The sequence below is a fragment of the Mobula hypostoma genome, chromosome 23, assembly GCF_963921235.1.
Source record: "Mobula hypostoma chromosome 23, sMobHyp1.1, whole genome shotgun sequence".
In the NCBI taxonomy this organism is placed as follows: domain Eukaryota; kingdom Metazoa; phylum Chordata; class Chondrichthyes; order Myliobatiformes; family Myliobatidae; genus Mobula; species Mobula hypostoma.
In genome coordinates this window covers 51469235-51494373 of record NC_086119.1, presented here as the reverse complement: position 1 = coordinate 51494373, position 25139 = coordinate 51469235, and the positions used below count along the sequence as shown (strand labels likewise).

The 25139-nt window shown below is 43.7% G+C and overlaps 1 protein-coding gene and 1 long non-coding RNA gene across 2 annotated transcripts in view; both read right to left on the bottom strand.

The window, feature by feature from the left end:
* The window catches only part of ankfy1 (ankyrin repeat and FYVE domain containing 1), a 98995-nt gene extending 86805 nt beyond the window's left edge, over positions 1-12190 (bottom strand). Inside the window, exons 1-2 of the mRNA XM_063031506.1 lie at positions 12175-12190; positions 45-237 (exon numbers count right to left, since the gene is read on the bottom strand). Coding sequence (XP_062887576.1) covers positions 45-237; positions 12175-12184 — 203 coding nt within the window. The 5' untranslated portion in view covers positions 12185-12190. The remainder of the gene's footprint in view (positions 1-44; positions 238-12174) is intronic.
* A 5015-nt stretch (positions 12191-17205) lies between these two features.
* Positions 17206-23615, bottom strand: LOC134336895 (uncharacterized). The gene is made up of 3 exons (XR_010015903.1): positions 22539-23615; positions 22116-22262; positions 17206-17708 (listed from the first exon to the last, which is right to left on the bottom strand). It is a non-coding gene; the product is annotated as an uncharacterized LOC134336895 (long non-coding RNA).
* Positions 23616-25139: the final 1524 nt, after the last annotated feature.

The window sequence follows — 25139 nt, the reverse complement described above, 5'->3', positions numbered from 1 at the left end:
TATTTTATCACACAGGAAGTTAAACATTTACTATGAAGACTTACCTGTACTGTTCTTGCTGATAAAGCTCTGAGACAATAGCAAGTAATCTGGAAATAAAGGAGTCAGTGGAATTTCCAGCATTGGATGTGGCTGCAAGTAAGGCACATCTTTTCTCCGTCTCTGCCAGCTTCTGCTGTAGCTTCACGTACTCCTGACGGAGGAGCGCCAGATGTTTCTGTAGCTTGGCCACCTCCTCTGTTAGCAGAGCAAAAAAACAGATCAGTCAAATTAAAGAGAAAACTCTAACTGATGAGCAACTAAAGTAGGAATGAATTAGTGGGCAGTTACTGCAAAATGATTTCAAAAACCTTTTTAAAAAAGCCAAATATGAGTCCTGTAACTATTCCCATGGTACTATTCTTTAAAAAAAAAGTCTTCAGGCTGAAAGATAGTTGGCTCTGCAACCACTTGCTGCTGTCCAAACAACACAGCAATTTATAACTACCATACTAGGAAAACTTATTTACCAACATTAGTCTAACCACCATTTATTATGGAGTTAACCATAGATCAGTTGGCAAAACAAAACTAACTCAAATGACAGTCGTTACAACTGATATTTGATGTCAGTTACAGTACAATTATCTTGGTACACAGACTACGAAGTTGGATAAGAGTGTTCAGACAGTCAGTACGCAGAAATGACGATTACTGCTCAGCAAACCCTCTGATTCTAAGAATCAATCACTAGAACGGTATTAAAACCATGCTGCCAAGAACTTCGGAGATTGTTAAGATGGATCCAATCTTCTCTCCCTTTTCCTTAAAACACATGCATAAATTCTAATTATACACAATGGCTGAGTCATAGCTCAGGCATGTGAAAAGTAGCAACAACTGGAACTAAACTAAAAGTTTATTTTATCTACTGAGTACTAACTATTTACCCAATCATAGCCACTTAGCAAGAAAGTGAATTGATTCTGAAACGTTAACACTCTTTTCTGTTCCCTATCTACTGCTGTCTCAAGGGATAAATCATCCAATATCCATTAGAAACACAGTAACCTTGACTACATTTCCTTTCATTGGCCCAGTTTTACTGGCTTTGTTGCATGCTCGGGCAACACTTTGCACATCAGTGCTCCTCATATCAACTGCGGTTTCCTCTGCATAGTGGATAGTGCCTATTCCATTCCCAGCACTTCTGTTTGGACAACACCTCCATTCTTGTCCTCAAATTCCACCCCACCAACCACCACATTCAAATGATCATCCATAATTTCTGCCACCTCCAGAAAGTGCAGCCTTCCCTTCCTTCCAACAGCATTCCAAAGGGGTACTTACTTCCACACCTCTCTGGCGTGGTAACTAGATTAACTTCCCCCACCTTCTTACTCTGACTTCTCATCTTTTTTTCCAGCCCTGAAGGGTCTCAGCCCAAAACTTCAACTGTATTCCTTTCTTTGGATGCCGCCTGACTTGCCGATTTTGTGGTGCCTTGGATTTCCAGCAACTGCAGGTTTTCTTCTGTTTATAATTGGATTATCATTGTCATATGTACTGAGATATAGAGAAAAGTTTTTGTTTCCATGCCATCCAGACATCACACAAAAAATGCAGAACATAGTTTTACAGTTTCAGATGAAGTACAGTGCAGCTAGACAAATTAAGTTCGACCACAACGAGATCAAGAGCTCATCTTTAACTTATAGAAACATAGAAAATAGGTGCAGGAGTAGGCCATTCGGCCCTTCGAGCCTGCACCGCCATTTATTATGATCATGGCTGATCATCCAACTCAGAACCCCGCCCCAGCCTTCCCTCCATACCCCATGATCCCCGTAGCCACAAGGGCCACATCTAACTCCCTCTTAAATATAGCCAATGAACTGGCCTCAACTGTTTCCTGTGGCAGAGAATTCCACAGATTCACCACTCTCTGTGTGAAGAAGTTTTTCCTAATCTCGGTCCTAAAAGGCTTCCCCTCTATCCTCAAACTGTGACCCCTCGTTCTGGACTTCCCCAACATCGGGAACAATCTTCCTGCATCTAGCCTGTCCAATCCCTTTAGGATCTTATACGTTTCAATCAGATCCCCCCTTAATCTTCTAAATTCCAACGAGTACAAACCCAGTTCATCCAGTCTTTCTTCATATGAAAGTCCTGCCATCTCAGGAATCAATCTGGTGAACCTTCTTTGTACTCCCTCTATGGCAAAGATGTCTTTCCTCAGATTAGGGGACCAAAACTGCACACAATACTCCAGGTGTGGTCTCACCAAGGCCTTGTACAACTGCAGTAGTACCTCCCTGCTCCTGTAGTCGAATCCTCTCGCTATAAATGCCAGCATACCATTCGCCTTTTTCACCGCCTGCTGTACCTGCATGCCCACTTTCAATGACTGGTGTATAATGACACCCAGGTCTCGTTGCACCTCCCCTTTTCCTAATCGACCACCATTCAGATAATAATCTGTTTTCCTATTTTTGCCACCAAAGTGGATAACTTCACATTTATCCACATTAAATTGCATCTGCCATGAGTTTGCCCACTCACCCAACCTAGCCAAGTCACCCTGCATCCTCTTAGCATCCTCCTCACTGCTAACACTGCCACCCAGCTTCGTGTCATCCGCAAACTTGGAGATGCTGCATTTAATTCCCTCATCCAAGTCATTAATATATATTGTAAACAACTGGGGTCCCAGCACTGAGCCTTACGGTACCCCACTAGCCACCGCCTGCCATTCTGAAAAGGTCCCGTTTATTCCCACTCTTTGCTTCCTGTCTGCTAACCAATTCTCCACCCACACCAATACCTTACCCCCAATACCGTGTGCTTTAAGTTTGCACACTAATCTCCTGTGTGGGACCTTGTCAAAAGCCTTTTGAAAATCCAAATATACCACATCCACTGGTTCTCCCCTATCCACTCTACTAGTTACATCCCCAAAAAAATTCTATGAGATTCGTCAGACATGATTTTCCTTTCACAAATCCATGCTGACTTTGTCCGATCATTTCACCGCTTTCCAAATGTGCTGTTATCACATCCCTGATAACTGACTCCAGCAGTTTCCCCACCACCGACGTTAGGCTAACCGGTCTATAATTCCCCGGTTTCTCTCTCCCTCCTTTTTTAAAAAGTGGGGTTACATTAGCCACCCTCCAATCCTCAGGAACTAGTCCAGAATCTAACGAGTTTTGAAAAATTATCACTAATGCATCCACTATTTCTTGGGCTACTTCCTTAAGCACTCTAGGATGCAGACCATCTGGCCCTGGGGATTTGTCTGCCTTCAATCCCTTCAATTTACCTAACACCACTTCCCTACTAACATGTATTTCACTCAGTTCCTCCATCTCACTGGACCCTCTGTCCCTTACTATTTCTGGAAGATTATTTATGTCCTCCTTAGTGAAGACAGAACCAAAGTAATTATTCAATTGGTCTGCCATGTCCTTGCTCCCCATAATCAATTCACCTGTTTCTGTCTGCAGGGGACCTACATTTGTCTTTACCAGTCTTTTCCTTTTTACATATCTATAAAAGCTTTTACAGTCCGTTTTTATGTTCCCTGCCAGTTTTCTCTCATAATCTTTTTTCCCCTTCCTAATTAAGCCCTTTGTCCTCCTCTGCTGAACTCTGAATTTCTCCCAGTCCTCAGGTGAGCCACTTTCTCTGGCTAATTTGTATGCTACTTCTTTGGAATTGATACTATCCCTAATTTCTCTTGTCAGCCACGGGTGCACTACCTTCCTTGATTTCTTCTTTTGCCAAACTGGGATGAACAATTGTTGTAGTTCATCCATGCAACCTTTAAATGCTTGCCATTGCATATCCACCGTTACTCCTTTAAGTGTCATTTGCCAGTCTATCTTAGCTAATTTACGTCTCATACCTTCAAAGTTACCCCTCTTTAAGTTCAGAACCTTTGTTTCTGAATTAACTATGTCACTCTCCATATTAATGAAGAATTCCACCATATTATGGTCACTCTTACCCAAGGGGCCTCTCACGACAAGATCGCTAATTAACCCTTCCTCATTGCTCAAAACCCAGTCCAGAATAGCCTGCTCTCTAGTTGGTTCCTCGACATGTTGGTTCAAAAAACCATCCCGCATACATTCCAAGAAATCCTCTTCCTCAGCACCTTTACCAATTTGGTTCACCCAGTCTACATGTAGATTGAAGTCACCCATTATAACTGCTGTTCCTTTATTGCACACATTTCTAATTTCCTGTTTAATACCATCTCCGACCTCACTACTACTGTTAGGTGGCCTGCACACAACTCCCACCAGCGTCTTCTGCCCCTTAGTGTTACGCAGCTCTACCCATATCGATTCCACATCTTCCCGGCTTATGTCCTTCCTTTCTATTGCGTTAATCTCTTCTTTAACCAGCAACGCCACCCCACCTCCCCTTCCTTCATGTCTATCCCTCCTGAATATTGAATATCCCTGAATGTTGAGCTCCCATCCCTGGTCACCCTGGAGCCATGTCTCTGTGATCCCAACTATATCATAATCATTAATAACAATCTGCACTTTCAATTCATCCACCTTATTACGAATGCTCCTTGCATTGACACAATATAAGAGGTTCATTCAAGAGTTTTTTTTGAGTGATTTAGAAGCTGCCCTTGAGCATAGTGGTATGCAATTTCAAGCTTTAGTATCTTCTGCCACATGGGAGGAGAAACAAGAGGGAATGCACAGAGCATAGGAGGGGGTCTACTATTAAATTGGCTGCTTTCCTTAGGCAGCGAGAAATACAGACAGACTCTGTGGAGCAGGAGTTGGTGTGCATGATACAATTTCTTGCAGTCTTGGGCACAGCAGTTGTCATAACAAATTTGTGTTGCATCCAAATAGGATTCTTCCTATGGTGCATCTGTTAAATAAAAAATAGTGCAAGTCACCAAGAATATCCCAAATTTCTTAGCCTTCTGAGGAAGTGGAGGTGCTGGGGTGCTGCCTTGGCCATAGTGTTAAAGTGGCTGGATCAGGACAAACTGTTAACATTTACAGCCAGCAAGTTGAAACTTCTCCATCTGCAGTGACACCAACTTCCCTGCTCTTGCCACCTTCCCAAATGAGCACAGGCAAAGCAACACCCGTCTTTTTATCCACTTCCACCATGCAGGAACCTGAGAGTTCCTTGTTGGTGAAGCAGCGATTCACTGGCACTTTTTCCAATTTGAGGTACTGCATTTGGTAATGAAGAGGAGAGGGGGTGATCTCCTCTACACAGAGTCACAGCACACAGACAACCCATTTCAACTGCTTACTCCCATCGACCTGCACCTGGACCATATCCCTCCGTACCCCTCCCTACCCAAACTTCTCTGAATCGTCAAAATGCAGCAGTAGCCGGGACGCACCCAGCACATCTTTTAAGAAAAAAGCCAAAATAAACAAGCTAATTAATTAGGTGTCACCCGTCACGTACACGGCAGCCCAGATCAGAAGCGATTGCCGATTTCACTTGCTCTACGCGATGTCCACTCCTCTTTGCAGGGCGCCGGAGCCTTTAGCTGTTCCATTGTTTGGTCAATTTAAACACCAGCCCAGACAGGCTGAAAAGACACGGCTGTCAAGATTGAGGTGACATGTTGAATCTACACAAACTTCTAATACAGCATAGGCACTGCCATGCTTTCTGTGTAATGACAGTTACGTGCTGGTCCCAGGACAGATCCTCTGACACTTTTGAGAGAGAGAAACATCAATCCTTAATGCCGAAGAATTTAAAGTTATTGACCCTCTCCACCTCAGTTCCTGTAATGAAGACTGGCTTCTGGGCAGCACTTAATTAATTAGCTTGTTTATTTCGGCTTTTTTCTTAAAGATGCGCTGGGTGTGCTCCAGCTACCGCTGCACCCCTGCATGCTTCGCTGCCCCGTATCGGTCCGCGGCCCGGAGGTTGGGGACCTCTGTTCTAAAGAATAAGGTCTTAACCTATTCAATCTTTTCTTATAACCCACGTCCTCCAGTCCTGGCAACATCCTTGTAAATTTTCTCCATACTCTTTCAACCTTATTTACATCTTTCTTGTAGGAAGCTGACCAAGACTGAATGCAATACTCCAAATTAGGCTTCACCAATGTCTTATACAACTTCAACATAACATCCCATTTCCTGTGCTCATTATTTTGACTTATGAAAGTCAATGTGCCAAACGTTTTCTTTACAATCCCCTCTACCTGTGACGCCACTTTGAATAAATTACAGACCGTATTCCCAGATTTCATTTTAATCACACTCCTCAGTACCCTACCATTCATTGTGTAAGAGCTACCCTGCTTGGTCCTCCCAAAGTGAAATACCTCACACTTGTCTGTATTAAATTCCATCTGCCATTTTTCCAGCTGGTCCAGATCCTGCTGCAAACTTTAATAGTCTTCCTCACCCCCAATCTTGGTGTCATCTGCAAATCTGCTGATCCAGTTAACCACGTCATCCAGATCGTTGATATAGATAACAAACAGCAACAGATACAGCACCAATATCTGCGGCACTCCACTAGTCACAGGCCGCCATCTACTACCACTCTCTGACTTCTCCCCAAAGCCAATATCTAATCCAATTTACTAAATCATTTTGAATGTCAAGAAACTGAACCTTCTTGACCAACCTCCCATGCGGGACCTTGTCAAATGCCTTGCTGAAGTCCACGTAGATAATATCCACTGCCTTGCCTTCAGCAACTTTCCAGCAACTTCCTCAAAAACCTAAGATTAGTTAGACACGACCTACCACTAACAAAGTCATGATGACCATTCCTAATCATTCCCTGTCTATCCAAATACTTATATATTTGGTCCCTTAAAGATACTTTCAAATAACTTTTCCACTACTGATGTCAGGGTCACTGGCCTTAATTTCCCGGTTTATTCTTAAAGCCTTTCTTAAACAGCAGCTCAACATTTGCTATCCTCCCCTGTCACTAAGGATGACTTAAACATATCTGCTAAGGCCCTTGCAGTTTCTGCACTTGCCTCCCACAGGGTCTGATGGAACACCTTGTCAAGGTCTGGGGATTTGCCTACCCCACTCAAGATAGCAAACACCTCCTGTATAATCTGTACATGGTCCATGACCTCACTGCTGCTTCGCTTTTTAAGATCTCCCCCATCTCTTTCGGCTCCACATTCTTAACTTACCTGTAGAAGCCCTTAGGAGTCTCCTTCACCTGGTCTGATAGAGCAACCTCATGCCTTCTTTTAGCCCTCCCAATTTCTTTCTTAAACGTTTTCTTGCATTTCTTATACTCAAGTACCTCATCTCTTCCTACCTGCCAATCCCTGCTAAGACCTTTTTTTTCTTAACCAGAGCCTCAACATCTCTTGAAAACCAAGATTCCCTAAACCCACTATCCTTGCCTTTTATTCCGACAGGTACACACAAGTGTTATACTCTCCAAATTTCACTTTAAAAACTACCTTAAAAGCTAAAATCCTTCTCCTTCCTCCTATCCTTCTGGCCAGAAAGTAACAATAAAAGTTGCAGCATATACAAGATAAGACAGGAAATACAAGGAATTTGTAAACTTTTTTGCACGCACAAAATAATTCCATCAGCTGGGGCACAGTATTTCATTTGCATCTACTTCTCTACCTGCAACCTAATTGCAATAGGCAGAATTCTACTTGAATGGATCCCCTCACATCTAACCTCCAGTGAATTATGAAATACTTGTCCCAAATGTTTCATCAGCCATACAATTTTTGGATAGCAAGTCTAATAAAAAATATGCTTGCAATGTCCTTGTAACTATTGTATTGTAAACAGAGACCCCATGACCCCATTATGTTCTCCAAGGGATCCTTGCCTGGTCTGATGTCTTCAGATTCACAGCCACTGTTAACCACACTCTAAAATGGCCTAGCGAACCACCACTCAGTTATACCAAGACCACTACCGAGCTGAAAACAACAACCAGACAGATATGCTGACATCAACCAATTTCAACTGCAGCAAAGATGCTCCCAGCTTCATTGACCCTGCAAAGTTCACCTGGTGCCCATATTGAAAGAGCTGGTCCACAACCAGGCTGGAGCACCAGCTCGTGGTAGTGTGCTCAAAGATCATGTGCAAACTCTTCCATCACAATCTCCTGATATGTTTTGCCCCATCAGCAGGAGAAATCAATCAGAGAGTTCAGCGCAGTGACATACATCAACTCTTCAACTGATCAAAATTCTGTTTACTAATTTTCACTGCATTGCGTCTATGGGATGGGAATTATTGCAGATGCCTTTTCAGTATAATGAATAGCCTACTGTTCTCAGAATACATGAGCTAGGAATTCATACTACAATTGATAAAACACAAGGCCACTCTTAGTACTATACACAGGTCCAGTCACCAAAGGATGAAATTGCAATGGAATGGGTGATTAGGAGATTCACCTGGATTAAAGCATTTCACTTATGAGGAGAGACTGGATAGGGTGGCTTCAATTTCACTAAGGTTGAGGCTGACTTGATACAACTATATAAAAATATACAGGGAAGATCTTGGCCAAAATCCTTATGCTTAAGAAGCATCTACACAAGCACTTGAATCACTGGAGAATAAGGAATGAACTTAACGCAGCTAAAGGGATTAATGGAGAGGCGCAGTGGATGAATGCAGTAGTCCAAGGCCCTGGTTCTGTGATGTTTGACTCCATATAAAAATATACTATTCAAAAGCAACATGCATTTTGTGTAACACACATCAAAGTTGCTGGTGAACGCAGCAGGCCAGGCAGCATCTATAGGAAGAGGCGCAGTCGACGTTTCAGGCTGAGACCCTTCGTCAGGATTTTGTGTAAACCTTTTGATTTACATTTTTCCCAGCCATCACATCATGCTTATAAATTATGGAATGTCTACACACACAGGAAGGGGCTACAGGAGTCTTCAACAATGCCTCTTAACCCCATCAAGACTCACATCAAGGCAAATGTGGAGAAGAAAACCTCTCACAAAACAGTGCAAATCCATATATAGAAATACTTGGAAAATGCACCAAAAGTAACAAGGGCACAGAATGTGCTTTGGACAGGGGACATTCACATCCATTAGTAAGTGGCACCAGATTGAGCTGGCTTGGGACCTGAAAAAATAAACTGGGTCTGCAGCAAAAATAGGGTGACTTAATACAGATATATTTACTTAACCACATCGTCAGCTATCTGTCAAAACAGCACAAGAATATGTGAATTGTGAACAATCATAGTGGAGGCAAAGTTCCAGCTTCAAGACAAGGACACCTTTCAAAGTCTGTGACACCACATGCATGCTAAACAATTAAATGGAGGATTAACCTGCATGAATATTCCAGAATGGCAAGTCCCAGCACGCACGTGCTAAAGGATAACGTATCTGCAACTCTGTTCAGCCAGAAATATCAACACAGAATCCAAATCAATTAAATTCAAGACAAGGTTAAGAAAATCGGATGAATCAAAGGTGATGATACAGGCCAATATGTTAGGGGTAGCACTGAATGACAAACATTCCAAAAACTAGTCATTCCTATAGTCAAGCCATTCCACTGGCATCTATCCACATGTGAAAATGTGTCCACAAAATGATCCTAAAGAAAAAAAAATCAAATCCAGTTGTCTAACTATCACCCTAATATATAGCCAAAAATTGGAAAATATTTGTCAAGTAGGAGCTTCTCTCCAATAACCTGCTCATTAACATCCCGGATTTCATTAAAATTACAATTACAGATCTCAAAAGTACCACTGACTCTAGCATGGACCAAACAGCTCAATTCCACACAACACTCAGGTTAAGTGTGGCATTAAGGAGTCATGGTAAAATTAATCTAATGGGCATCAAAAGATTTCAATGGCTTTACCCCACAAAGTTGGTTGTATTTGCAGCAGTTAACCATCCTTTCCCCAGGATTTTATTAAAGATGTCCCTCGAGATAATACCCTGAGCATAACCATTGTTGATAATAAACTTACTTTGAAATTTGGCTGCTCCAGCAATGACATGGTCAGAAGTAGGAACATTCAAACATTCCCTTAACATTCAACAAAGTACTTTTCCACTTAGAACTCCTTAGAAAATGATAAAGAACAGGAGGTGTACTGAGGAGGATGATTCCAAGTTGCACATCCTACAGCAGCATCTAGGCAACATCCAACTAATGAGTAGCAAATATTTGGCCCATTGAAGCCCTTTCTTGTATTAGCAGACTGTGCAAGAATGTTCCTAGAAAACACATGTACTTTCTCCCCGGATCTCCTGTCCCATGATCCTCTCATATCCCCTTTGCCAATCACCTGTCCAACTCTTGGCTCCATTTCGCGCCCCCCCCCCACCTCCTGTCTTCTCCTATCATTTTGGATCTCCCCCTCCCCCTCTCACTTTCAAATCTCTTACTAACTCTTCCTTCAGTTAGTCCTGACGAAGGGTCTCGGCCTGAAACGTCGACTGAAACTCTTCCAATAGATGCTGCCTGGCCTGCTGTGTTTACCAGCAACTTTGATGTGTGTTGTTTGAATTTCCAGCATCTGCAGAATTCCTGTTGTTATATACTTTTAACTTTACATTAATGTGGATTGTCACCAAAATCCTCAGTCCTACACACCGTAATGAATGGCTCTTCCAACCATCCTAAAACTTCCTCCACACAGTGGCCTCATGCTTCCACTTAGAACATAAATAACAGCCTTTTTCTGGGAAAACCCCTTTAACAGACTAACCAAGGGTTCTGAGTTTTCTTTGTCCATACTTTGAATAACTTAGTTTCAGAATCCTACAGCTCAGCACAGCTTTGTCATAGCTACAAATACTGAATACATGTTTACCAAACCTATGTTTAGTATTTTCCTCAACTTCAATCCTCAAAAAGCTTCCAGTACTTTTAATATCCTCCTGTTGAAGGACACACAAGCTATCCCCACAGCTTCAAACATACTTAAAGATCTCTATCAAAAGCAGTACCTTTCTGTTTTTTAACCTCAATCCACAGATTTGAATCACAGCCCCGATTTACAACTACTTGTGTTTTTAAACTTCACTTCCCCATCCAGAGCTCCTTTCCGACCTTCCCAGAAATGAAAATTGCCTAATTTCCTAAACAAAATCAACAGTTTCCCATGCAAACTGAATTTTTTACATGTCTACATTTCCAGCTTTCCACTCTCCAAAATTAGTTATCAGTATGGAAAAGACACAAAATAGAATTAAAGGAATGCACTGATTTATGTCAAGTTCCTTCAGACAACAGTGGAGAATGAAGCAGTCATGCATTCTATTTCTTTCATATTGAATGTACTTAACAATTGAAACCTTCACTGGTAGTCAGTACGAGGATTATGTTTCAAAAGAAGCTACCTAATTGACTAAAGGGTACTTCTGACACTTCTAATGACAAGACTCGGGAACATAAAACTTAAAAACCACCCCCCTTACTTACACACGCGTACCTATCTACCCTCCTTTTCAAGGGAAATAGTTTAAGGACACTAACCCAGAGAGTAGGCTGACTGGAAAATGGAAGTGGATGGGGCAGAATGAACAAAGCACGGAATATGGGGAATGCAGCGTTTGGGGGCGCTGGGTCTAGTGAAGACGGCAGCAGGTGTGGTGAGACAAGGAATGTGACGTTGTGAGAAGGGTCTCGGGTCTGGGGTGGGGTTGGAAAGAGGGGAGTTAGCAAATCAAATCAAGGGTAATTGTCACTCAAACCATGCATTCGGGATACAGCCGAATGAGACAGCGTTCCCCTGGGGCCAAGGTGCAAAAACATACATTTCACATAACGAGAAAGGAACAAAAAGAACATAGTCGCGTAAGAAGCCATAATTTTAGACTAAGTTCCTGAGCGTATGGGAAGAGCTGCCGGAGTGTGTATGGCCTGAGGCAAGGGGTTGCTGTGGGGTGGGGTGGGGTTGCTGTGGGGTGGGGAGGGGCAGGGTAAGACAGGGCGGAGTTACGGCTGGTACTTGGGGAGAAGTGGAGCGGCTGTGGGTGGGATAAGGATTTGCTGTTGGGTGAGGTACCGCAGGGGGTTGTGCCCGGCCGGTTCTCAGGGGGACCCGCCCTCCCAGTCGTAGAACGGGCACACCCCGTCCGTCCCTGCGGGCGTCCTCCCCCAGAGCGGGAGTGCCGACCCCTCCTTCGTCCCGTCCCCGACCCCGACCTCCGCCCATCCGCGCTCCCACTCCTACCGTCCGCCATGTCCGATCTGCGCAAACCTCGCGATATCCCGCGATCCCATAGAAATGGTGACAGGCGGGCGCGCAAGCCCCGCCTCTTAAAGTGACCGCTGCCGCCCCTTGTGGTGGGATGGAGGATCGCCCGCCGCTGCCCGCCCCTGTTGGTGCATCTCTACATCAATGGATTTATGGTTGAACAGCTGAAATGGTGCCTGCCCCCTTTCCCTAGATCTTCCAGGTGAGAAATGCAACACAACTTTTGGTGGTTCCTTATTAGCTGTGGTGGTAAATACAGACTCCACTGAGTATGACTGATTTAAATGCTCCCCAATAAATAATATTTAAAATCTGCAGGTGCTGGGAACCCGAGGTTAAGAACAGAAGATGCTGCAAACACGGGGAAATCCAAAGCAACGCACACAAAAATGCTGGAGGAACTCAGCAGGTCAGGCAGTATCTGTGGAAAAGAGTAAACAGCCACTCCCTCTCAGAATCAGGCATGTGTCGTGAAGTTTGTTAATTTAGCAGCAGCAGTACAATGCAATACATGATAATACAGAAAAAAAATAAAATAAATATATTAATAATTCAATTACAGTATATATATGTATATGGAATAGATTTAAAATAGTACAAAAACAGAAATAATATATATTATAATATAATATAAAACGTCAACTGTACTCTTTTCCATAGATGCTGTCTGGCCTGCTGAGTTCCTCCAGCATTTTGTGTGTGTTGCACAAGATGTTGCAACACTCAACGATCAGGCAACATTGGGAGAGAGAGAAATTAATTAACATTTTAGTCTGAGACTAAATTTTATTCAATCTTCTCTGCTATATTTTATCTATCCCAAACCTGAACATTATATTTCTCTTTCCACAGATTCTGCCTGACCTACTGAATGTTTCTAACATCTTCTGTATTCATCTTGTGTTGGGCATGTGGCCAAGTGGTTAAGGTGTTCGTCTAGTGATCTGAAGGTCGCTAGTTCGAGCCTCAGCTGTGGCAGCGTGTTTGTGTCCTTGAGCAAGGCACTTAACCACACATTGCTCTAGTGTCTGTGCGAGGAGTGGAGCCCCACACAGACTTCCAATCTGCACCTTCTGAGGCATGAAAATGCCCGACGCAGGCCTCTCGTGGTCTGAGACGATGTTCCCTCCCTCTGTATTCATCCCAAGCACCTCCCCTGCAATGTCAGAAACACACTTGCTTCTGTATTGCATGCGTAGTGCTGCCCACAAGGTGTGAATTCAGGATTAAAGTGAAATATCAACTTCTCATTTTCATCCAATATCTCATATGGGAGACAAGCACCTGGGTTCAGAACCCACAGCTGCATGCCAGATCTGATTGGTTGTCAAAGGGAGAAGTAGGAATTAACAAACTTGCTTTTGTTTTGTTCATCTGGGGTGATTTTTAAATTGCTGGGCTAAACTGCTGCCAATGAGGTTAAGGCAAAGCTGCGAGTAAAAGACATTCAAGCAACACACATCAAAGTTGCTGGTGAACGCGGCAGGCCAGGCAGCATCTCTAGGAAGAGGTACAGTCGACGTTTCAGGCCGAGACCCTTCGTCAGGACTAGCTGAAGGAAGAGTTAGTAAGAGATTTGAAAGTGGGGGGGATCCAAAATGACAGGAGAAGACAGGAGGGGGAGGGATGGAGCCAAGAGCTGGACATGGGATTGGCAAAGGGGATATGAGAGCATCATGGGACAGGAGGCCCGGGGAGAAAGACAAGGGGGGGGGACCCAGAGGATGGGCAAGGGGTATAGTCAGAGGGACAGAGATTCTGTGCCAGTCAGGCAGCCTTTCCTTGTGATCATTATCTGAAGGGGATGTGGCATGTATCTATGAGCATGTGAATGACTGGAAGATATAATCAGTCAAAATGTTACAATAAATTAATTTTTTTTAAATCTGCAGATACTGGAGCCTAAAATAAAGTGGGGGAACATGTTATAATTTAGAGTTCTAGACAATCAGGGTTTTAGACAATCTGGCAAAAAAAAAACTGAATAGTCAGGTAACTTCCTTAAGTGATTTTGTTATTGGGATCTGTGCATCACTGGTATGTTCTAAGTGACCATGAGGAGATGGTGGTAGGTTGTCACCTTGAACTGCAGCAGATCTTCTGGTGAAGGGTGACCATGCCAGATCTTCTGGTGAAGGGTGACCATGCCAGATCTTCTGGTGAAGGGTGACTGCGCCAGGTCATTTGGTGAAGGGTGACCATGCCAGATCTTCTGGTGAAGGGTGCTCCCACAGAGCTACTGGGCGGGCCATTCTCAGATTTAGATCCAGCAATGACAAAGGACCTTCAAGTGTGGATAATGTGCGACAGGAGAGGAACCCATGCACCTACTGACCTCGTTCCTTGTGCTAGAGGTTGCCGGTTTGGGAATTACTAATAGTGAGTAACTGCAGTTCCCTTTATAGATGGTACACCTGCAGCTATTGTGTATTCATAGTGAATGGAGTGCTAATTAAGTAGGCAGGTTTATCCTGGGTAGTGGAAAACTTCTTGAAAGTTACCGGAAATGCAGAGATCCAGGCAAGCAGAACCCATTCCATCCTGTTCTGATTTAAACCTTTGACAAAGTCCCACATGGGAAGCTGGCCAAGAGGGTTCATTCGGGATGCAGTAGTAAAGTGCATTCGACATTAGCTTCATGGGTGAGGTAGTAAGTGATTGCCTCTCCAACTGGAGGCTCTGACTAGTGGTGTGCGGCAGCTATCAGTGCTGGGTCCACGATTGTTTTATCATCTATATCAACAATTTAATGACAACGTTGTAAACTGGATCAGCAAATTTGCAGATGACACCAAGACTGGGGTCAGAGTGAACTGTGAGGAAGGCTGCAGCGTGATCTGTCCAGGCTGGGAAAATGGGTTGAAAAATGGCAGATGGAATTTACTGCAGAGAAGTGTGCAGTGTCACACTTTGGGAGCACTTACACAGTGAACAACAGGGCACTGAGAGTGCAGCGGAACAGAATGATGTGGGAATACAGATCCATAAATCCCAGAAAGAAGTGTCTCAGCTATAGACGCTCATAAAAGAAATTTTAGCACACAGGCCTTCGTAAACCAAAGTATTGACTATAGGAGCTGTGATATCTGAGTCTTGTCACTTGCAGAAGTTCTCTGATGACTCTGCGGTGGTTGGGTGTATCAGAGATGGGCAGGAGTCGGAGTACAGAGGACTGGTGGACAAGTTTGTGGAGTGGTGTGAGAGGAATCCCCTGCTCCTGAACATGGCCAAAACTAGGGAGATGGTGATTGATTTTAGGAGGAAGAGGACTGTGACAAGTCCTGTATACATTCTGGGAGAAACATAGAAACATAGAAAATAGGTGCAGGAATAGGCCATTCGGCCCTTCGAGCCTGCACCGCCATTTATTATGATCATGGCTTGTGATGGTGGAGCAGTACAAATACGTGGGTGTTCACCTCGACAACAGACTTGACTGGAAAACCAACACCAAGGCTGTTTACAAGGAGGGGATGATCAGACTCTATTTTCTAAAGAAGATGAGATTCTTCAATGTGTACAGCAGGATATTGGAGATCTTTTACCAGTCTGTTGTAGTGAATGCAGTCTTCTTTACGACTCTATGTTGGGGAGCAGCATCGGTGCTGGTGATGCAAAAAGACTAAATAAACTCATCAGAAGGGCTGGGTCCATCTGGTCTCTTTTGGGTTAGTGGTGGAGAGGAGGTCACTAAACAAACTGTTATCCATTATAGACAATCTGGCACATCCTCTCCATGACCTACTGAATAAACCGCAGAGCACCCTTTCAAACAGATTCATTCTGCTGTCACTAGGATCGTTACAGAAAACCCTTCCTTCCAAATGCAATAAACATATACAACAGTTCATCTCTGTGTGACAGGAGAACACACATCACAGTACAATAGTCTGTTTTATTATTTTGTACATTGATTGTGTATATTATTCTGTATTTATTATTAGTTAAGTCTGCACACTGATAAGTGTGTTTTTAAATGTTGCTGCTGTAATGAAAGAATTCCCCACTCGGGATCAACAAAGTACTTATTATTTTATTTTATTATTATTAATATTATTATTATGTTGAAGTTGGATAAGACAGTGAAGCCAAACTTGGAATAATGCATGCAGTTCTCCTCATCTACCTACAGGAAAGGTATTAATAAGATTGAAAGAGTACAGAGAATATTTACAAGGATGTTGCTGGGACTTGAGGACCTGAGTATAAGGATAAGCTGAAGAGGTGAGGACTTTACTACCTGGAGCACAGACGAGTGAGGGGAGATTTAATAGAGGCATGCAAAATTGTGAGTGATAGAGATAGGGTAAATGCAAGCAGGCTTTTTCCACTTAGGCGGGGTGAGACTGGAACTAGAGGTCATAGGTTAAGAGTGAAAGGTGAAATATTTAAGGGAAAGCTTGGGGGGGGGGGATCTCCCTCACTCAGAGGGTGGTGTGAATATGGAATAAGCTGCCAGCAGAAGTGTTGGATGCGTGTTTGATAGAAGTTTGGACAGGTACATGGATGGGTGGGTTATAGAAGGCTATGGTCCCAGCACAGGTGGATGAGACAGAGTAGAATAATAGCTTGGCACATCACAGAATAGATGGGCCGAACAGCCTGTTTCTGTGCCGTAGTGTTCAATGACACTCTGCTATCCAGAGGCGAGTTCCTCACCACAACATTCCCAGCCTCTGACCTGCTTTCAGTGTAACTCCACAATGTGCACAAGCTGGAACAATGAACCTTCTAACAAATGATGACCTTCCAGGATAAAAATGGTTGTGCTCACAAAGTCTCATGAGAGGTTGGAGAGACTCTCGGTGGAGATGGTCTTTGCCTGCAACTTTTGAGACTCAGCAGCTACCTGCTCATGCTGACTTTGCTTCAAAGTGTGGACTGCTTCATACGCCACACAGAATTAAATATTAGATTAGATTAGATTATGAGGACACTCAGTCCTTGTTTATTGTCATTTAGAAATGCATGCATTAAAAAATGATACAATGTTCCTCCAGAATGATATCACAGAAACACAGGACAAACCAAGACTAAAACTGACAAAACCACATAATTATAACATATAGTTACAACAGTGCAAAGCAATACCGTAATTTGATAAAGAGCAGACCATGGGCATGTTCAAAAAAAAGTTTTAAGTCCCGATAGCCCCATCATCTCATGCAGACGGTAGAAGGGAGAAACTCTCCCTGCCATGAAGCTCCAAGCGCCGCAAACTTGCCGATGCATTGGAAGCACCCGACCGCAGCCAACTCAGAGTCCATCCGAAAACTTCGAGCTTCCGACCAGCCCGTCGACACCGAGCACCGAGCACCATCTCTGCCGAGTGCTTCAACCCCGGCCCCGGCCACCGAGCTACAAGCAAATCCGAGGACTCGGGGCCTTCCCCTCCGGAGATTTCAGATCACACAGTAGCAGCGGCAGCGAAGCAGGCATTTCAGAAGTTTCAGGGATGTTCCTCCGAGCTCTCACGTCTGTCTCCACCAAATCAGGATTGTGCACGGCCCCTACTCGACAGATAACAGATAACAGATATCATTCACCGGAGTGACCACGCAAGCTGTGTCGTGTCGCCATCATCTCCTCCTGCTTATATTGTGTAAAATAAGCATCCCCTTCTCAACTTCTGTTGGAAGGAAGGTCACTGATGAGACAATTGATAGCTGGGTCTAGGACACTGCCCTGGGGAACTCCCAGAGTAGGGGTTCCCAACCCCCTGCTTAATGGCATTGGTTCATGGCATAAAAAAGGACGGGAACCACTATCCTAGAGTGATGTCCTGGGGATGTGATGAATCACCTGTGACTATCATCATCCCAAGATTTATCAGAAACCCAATTCCTTTACAGTCTGAGAAGTATACCATTTTCTTTTTGCATCAGCCTCCCAATTTGTCATCCTTTAACACCGCCCCTCAACTCCAGTAAGCTTCCCTCTGGAGTAGGGCTAATATAGGGGATGAATAGATAACTGCTCACTCCAGACATAAAGAGGCTCCAACTTCTGTTGTCATATTGCTGTACAGCACTTTTGTCTGTGCCCACTTGGAGGCTGAACTCCGAGTCATCATCGGCTCATTCACTAAAGCTGATGGGAGAATGAGTCTGATGCTAATCCCCTCTACTCCACAGCACCGATCAATAAAGGTCCAGAACACACCCTGGAAATACTCAGCAGGTCACGAGGAGAGAACCATACCCACTGCTTCAGGTGGATGACTTTTCAGCAGAACTGACCAATTCAAATATACACTAGAAAGCCAGATAGTATTTTTAGAAATATATATTTAGAAATATAGTATTTTTAAAAATTCAATGTTATATCTGTCATGTATCAAGTCATAAGACAGGATGCTGTTGCTGGCGATATTAGACCACTGGAAGTGACAGTGATCAAGGGTAGGGAGTTGAGATGGTGGACAGGGGCTGTTGAAGCTCAGGTCACCCCTGCAGGCTGAATGGAGGAGTTCTACTGAGCAGGCATACAATCTGTGTTTGGTTTCTCCAGTACACCCTCATCAGCAATGAATGCAGTACAGTAAATTTAAGGAGGAGCAAGTGGATTAGTGTTTCATGAGGAACCAGTGTTTAGGTCCCTGGCTGACCAGAAGAGATTAAAGGGCTCGCGTTGCATCCGCTAAGATTAGAGAGAAAGGCGGGGGAAGCTGTAGGAGAGCATTCTGATGTATGAGCACTTGGAAAACCATGGCCTGATTATGGACAGTCGGCATGGCTTTGTGTGGAGCAAGTTATGTCTTACCGACTTGATTTGAGTTTTCAGTGTAGAAGATTGCAAAAGGACACAGAGAGATGTAGATCTGTTGCTGATACGGGCAGAGATTTGGCAGATGGAGTTTAACCCAGCCAGGTGTGAGGTTTACAGGAACAGTCCCTTCACCCTATGATGCCGAGATGCACTAATTTAAACTACTAATTAAATGTCTAACTTAACTAATTCTTTTCTCCTACACAACGTCCACATCCCCCCATTCTCTGCACATTCTTGTGCCCATTCACGAGCCAACTAGACAGCTCTGCCGTACCTGCCTCCACCACCAGTACTCTGGGAGATCAAATGTAACCAGATATTACCCTGTTAATACCACAACCCCTGCTGTTGACGGGCAGAGTGATCTTGGGTTCCATTCCATAGCTCCCTGAGAGTGGATGCAGAGGTTGATAGGTACATTTAGCTAGGGTACTTAAAACATTTACAGAGTACTGTTTTTGTCGCCGTGAAATGGAGAGTGAGCTTGTAAAACTGGTGAGAGCAGAGGATGTTGGGAACGGCGAGGGTGGAGCGCCGTGAGAAGAACGAGGGGCACGTGGCAGAGAAGGAGTGCTCGGATGTGTGTGTGGGGGGGGGGGAACGTGTGGACACAGACACCAAACAAGGTCACTTGATTCCAAACAATTAGTTTGTTGATCATAACAGAATGTCTCTCCCTTCTTCTCCCTTCCTCTTTTCCCAACCATAATTCCCCTTCCCACTCTGTCCACAATGGAGACCCATGTCAGAATCAGGTTTATCATTATTCACTTATGTCACAAAATTTGTTTTTTTTGTGGCAGCAATAGAGAGCAATACATAAAATCACTACAGTATTGTGCAAAAGTCTTAGGTACTCTAGCTATATATATCGTATGTGGCTAAGATTCTTGCACAGTAGTGTATATATATTTCTTATTGTAATTTAAGTTTTAATGTATTGCACTGTACACTTGCCACAAAACAACAAATTTTACGACACGTCTGTGATAATAAACCTGATTCTGAAACCATGGCTCTGGATCAGCCGAGGTAAAGCTGAACTTTTCCCAAAAAACTCACTCAGAACTGTATTGGAGCACAAGCTTAGATTCTGCATTGAATTATTTGGAGCATGAATTTACAACTTCCAACACTTGCAAGTTTCTGACATAACTGCAAGAGTTCCAACAATGATCTAAAGCCAACGCCCAAACAAATGACAGGCCAATTGAAAAACAAAAGTAAGAACTAAGTTGTTTTGCTATGCTGACAGAGGTTTGAGGCTTTAACTTATCCCTGAAATGTAAGAACCATTGTTTGAGGAGACATTAAGTTGACTAGGTTTAATATTCAGTATAACTTTGAAGAAATGAGAGGAGATCAAAGTGAAACTTCATCAAATCTTCCTGAGCAATATGTTGATGTGATGAAGATGTTTCTGTTGGATAAGGTGGCTAAAAAGAGGGGTAACATTCTTAGGGTACAGGGTCAGTAACTTAGGACTGGGATGAAGAGAGATTTCTTTTGGGTGTTGAATTTACTACTGTAGAAGGCCAGTGAAGGCTAAGTCGCTGAATATTGAAACATATATGTGTAGCAATGATCTTTTCACATATTTAGGCATTGCAGTTGACCATCAGGGAATCATTGTCACAACATTAGCAGGAAGCAAAATCATTCAGTCCATCTGGTGCGTGTATCACCCCCTTCCTCAGCTCAAGGATAGTCACAATCACCTTATCTCTGGAACTCACCACCTAGAAGCTACAGGGAGATGGTCACCCCTAAATTACAGGGGATAGGAATATGGGTGACTGTCAGGAGAGGGAAAAGGAATAGGCAGTCAGCACAGAGTACCTCTGTGGCCGTTCTTGTCAGTAATGAGTATACCACATTCAATACTGTTGGGAGAGGGTATGACCCAAGGACCACAGAGCACAGCCTCAGAATAGAGGGAAGCTCTTTTACAACAGAGATGAGGAGAAATTTCTTTAGCCAAAGGGTACTGAATCTGTGGAATTCATTGCCACAGACTGCTGTGGAGGCCAAGTTGTTGAGTATACTTAAAGCAGAGGTTGATAGGTTCTTGATTAGTCAGGGTGTCAAAGGGTTCAAAGAGTAGGCAGGAGAAATGAATTGTGAGGGATAAGTTGTGAGCCATGATGGAATGGTGGGGCGCTTGGTGGGCTGAATGGCCTAATTCTGCTCCTATGTCTTAGTCTTATGGTATGGACCAAGGTTGTTAAGAGGTCTGGAGTGGAGTTGTCCTGATGAGGATCCTCCTGTCTCATCAGGATTCACCTATCCCCCGCCGGCTTCTACTCCCTTTCTAACAAGTCTCAATGAAGGGTCTCTGACTTGTTCCTTTCCCTTCATTGATGCTGCCTTCGTTTTGTGTGCTGCTTAGTTTTCTGATATAACTGAATGCACTGCCAGGCTGCAAAACCATGCTGTGAGGCTGAAGCAGCCTATAGACCACACCAAATTGTGGACCGCAAACTCTTTCCCCTGAATGACATTTACAACAAAATTCCAGATGTTTAATAAAATGCAGTTAAGTTCCCCTGGTAGACATGGAGGGAGTTGAATTCAGTACTCGGGATTGTTCGTCCAGCCACTGTCATACAGTGTGGTACACTCGTACATCTCAACAGCTGTAGCTGAAAATCAGAATATGTAGATGCTTAAATAAAAACAGGAAATGCTGGGAAGTTTTCAGCAGGTCAAGCAGCTTCTGTGAGAAGAAAAACAGTCAATGTTTCAGGCCTTCGTCCCTTTGCTCCATTTCTCTTTCCACATATAGGCATCCGTTAGTCTCGTGAGACAATGGATTTGCGCCTTGGAAGGTTTCCAGGGCGCAGGCCTGGGCAAGGTTGTATGGAAGACTGGCAGTTGTCCATGCTGCAAGTCTCCCCTCTCCACGACACCAATGTTGTCCAAGGGAAGGGCATTAGGACCCATACAGCTTGGCGCTGGTGTCGTCACAGAGCAATGTGTGGTTAAGTGCCTTGCTCAAGGACACAACATGCTGTCTCAGCTGAGGCTCAAACTAGTGACCTTCAGATCACTAGACCGACACCTTAACCGCTTGGCCACGCGTCAATAGCATATACAAGTTATTAAAACAATAAAATAGTTTCATAACAATAAGTGGCAGTACTCACTTCTGAATTGGAAGACTATAGGCTCATGTTTGGTATTAGAGGTACTGAACATAATATTTAGATTCAGAAGTGGAATAAGTGAAGTTGTATTGTTGGAAAAGCCACCTTTGTCGAACTCGGAAGGCAAGCGCACTCACCATCGCATCCCTGCATATGAAAGATACCAAAACACTATTCAAAGATTGTCAGGGAACTTCTTGTTAGTGTTCTAATATATACCACTCAACCAACATTGCTTAATCAGCTTCTCTGGGATTGGCATTCTATACAATGACAGCCCAATTTCCCTACAGCATTCACAGCTTAAAACTATAGTTTCTTTAATTCCTTGGCATATTCCCAATGACCTGTATAATCAAAAGGGGAGCTTCCATGCTTGTTGATTCAACATTCCAATTTTGGTAAAATGACACATTCATGGACCTTTTTGGCAGACCCGTTTCTATCACGAGCTTCGGCGCTTTCTTCTTTCCCAAGGAGCTCACAACCACCGTAACTGAACGAAGCCGGAGAACACACTCTCAGGACACTACTATTAAAGTTCAAAGTTTCATTATCAAAGTACATGTATACCACCCTGAGATTTATTTTCTTGTGAGCAGACTCAACAATCTTTAGAATAATAACTATAATAGAATCAATGAAAGACCATCCAGCTAGGGGATTCAGCCACAGTGCAGAAGACAACAAAGAGGGCAAATACAAAAAGAAACAATAGTAAAATTAGAATTATATTTCTTACATCCATCTCCAACACGGGGGAGTAAAAATATCTTTATGTTACGTCATCATCGCTATGTACAAGCAATAAGGAAAGAAAACATGGGAAAATAGTGTCCAAACACTGATTGTTTTGTACACATGTACAGACAGTCAGATATGCAATTAGATCAATGAGTATTGATCAATCTGATAGCCTGGTGAAAGAAGCTCCTGGAGCCTGTTGGTCCTGACAAGGCTACAGTACTGTTTGCCAGACGGAAGCAGTGGAAACAGTTTGTGGTTGGGGTGGGTGATCCTCCAGGCCCTTTTTACACACCTGCTGCTGTAAATGTCCTCAACAGAGTGAAGTTCCCATCTACAGATGCTCTGGGCTGTCCGCACCGCTCTCTACAGTGCCTGTGATTAATGGTAGTACAGTTCTCATACCAGGCGGTGACAAAGACAAGATGCTCTCAATGGTGCCCCTGTAGAAAGTCCTGAACAAATAAGCAATAAATATCAAGAAGATGAGATGGAGAGTCCTTGAAAGTGAGTCCATAGGTTGTGGGAATCTTTCAATGATGGGGCAAGTGATCCCTTTTGGTTCAAGTTACTGATGGTTGAGGGGTAGAAACTGTTCCTAACTGATGGTGTGAGTGCTGAGTCTCTTGTACCTTCTTCCTGATGGCAGCAATGAGAAGAGAGCACATCCTGGGTGGGGGGAAATCTCGATGATGGATACTGCTTTCCTGTAGCAGTATTTCATGTAAACGTGCTCAGGGTGGGAAGGGCTTTGGTGCCCATGATGGGCTGGGCTGTGTCCAATACTTTTTATAGGATTTTCTGTTCAAGGGCATTGGTGTTTCCATACCAGGCTGTGGAAAAAGGTAAACAGTGGATATTTTGAGCTGAGACCTTTCATCAGGACATGCCGTCCTCCTGAGGAAGCAGAGGCACCACTGTGCTTTTCCTCATAATTGCACTTACATGCTGGGCCCAGGACGGGTCCTTTTCAGTGATAACACCCAGTGATTTAAAGGTGTTAACCCTCTCCACCTCTGATTCCCCGACGAGGACTGGCTCCCGGACCTCTGGTTTCCTCCCCCTGAAGTCAATGATCAGCTGCTTGATCTTGCTGACATTGAGTGAGAGGTTGTTGTTATGGCACCACTGAGCCAGATTTTCAATCTCCCTCCTAAATGCTGATTCATCACCAGCTTTGTCTCAGCTTATGACTGGCGTGCGTCATCGGCAAACTTGAATATGACATTGCAGTTGTACTTAGCTGCAGTCATGGGTGTAAAGAGAACAGGGCAGAGGACAAAGCGCACAGCTTTGTGGTGCACCTGTGCTGGTAGAGATCATAGAGATTTTGTTACCAAAACAAACCAAATGGGGTCTGCAAGTGAGGAAATTGAGGACCTAATTGCAGGAGGTGGTATTGAGGCCTAGGTCTTGAAGCTTACTGATTAATTTTGAGGGGACAATGGTATTAGCTGGCCACTATGAGGATGTGAGCAACATGTACATAGTGCGAATGCAATGAGTTTTCATCAACTGACCCTCCAACCCTTACAACTATACACCATAAAAGTTCATCAGAAAGGCCCCTGTGAGATTCCACTTGAAACCAGAAAAAATATTAAAAGTAGTAAAAATGTTCTAAGGGACATCAGAGAGCCAAGGACTGAGCTATTAGCAAAAATAGTGCTAAGTCAGAGTGGTAGGTTTTTTTTTGCATCATCTTAAATGTGCAATAGGTGCACTTTGACTCAGTTATTCAAGGGCTTAACACAGTTACCATTTCCAGAATTGGGTTATTTTTAAATGAAATCTGATTCTGGGTCACCTGCATTACCACCAGAAGGGCCTGTCACTCATTCCCAAGCAACAAAATGGTACCAGTCCAATCACATGGGAAACTTCACGCTGCTGTCATGGGATACAGCTCATGAGCCACACGAGCTGCTGGACAGAGAAAAAGGGTCTCTGCAAATTCCAGTACTGCTTCGATTTGTTGGTGCCCTCCATTTGTTTGTTCAGACAACCAGAATCATATGTCACTTGGCACAAGAACAAATGTACACCTTCTGCATGCCCAGAAAGCATTTTTAGTCATTGATGTAATGTGACATGTCTGCCTTATCTTGCTGAAGTGCCTCAGATACCAGCGAGGTGATTAACTAATTTGTGTTTCAGTTTTGGTGGCTGACAGATGAACATTGACTAAGAAAGCAGGGTGAACTTCCTACTCTTATTTCACAATAGACTTACACAATCTTTTACATCAGCAGATTTAACAAGTCCACTTGAGACATCAGC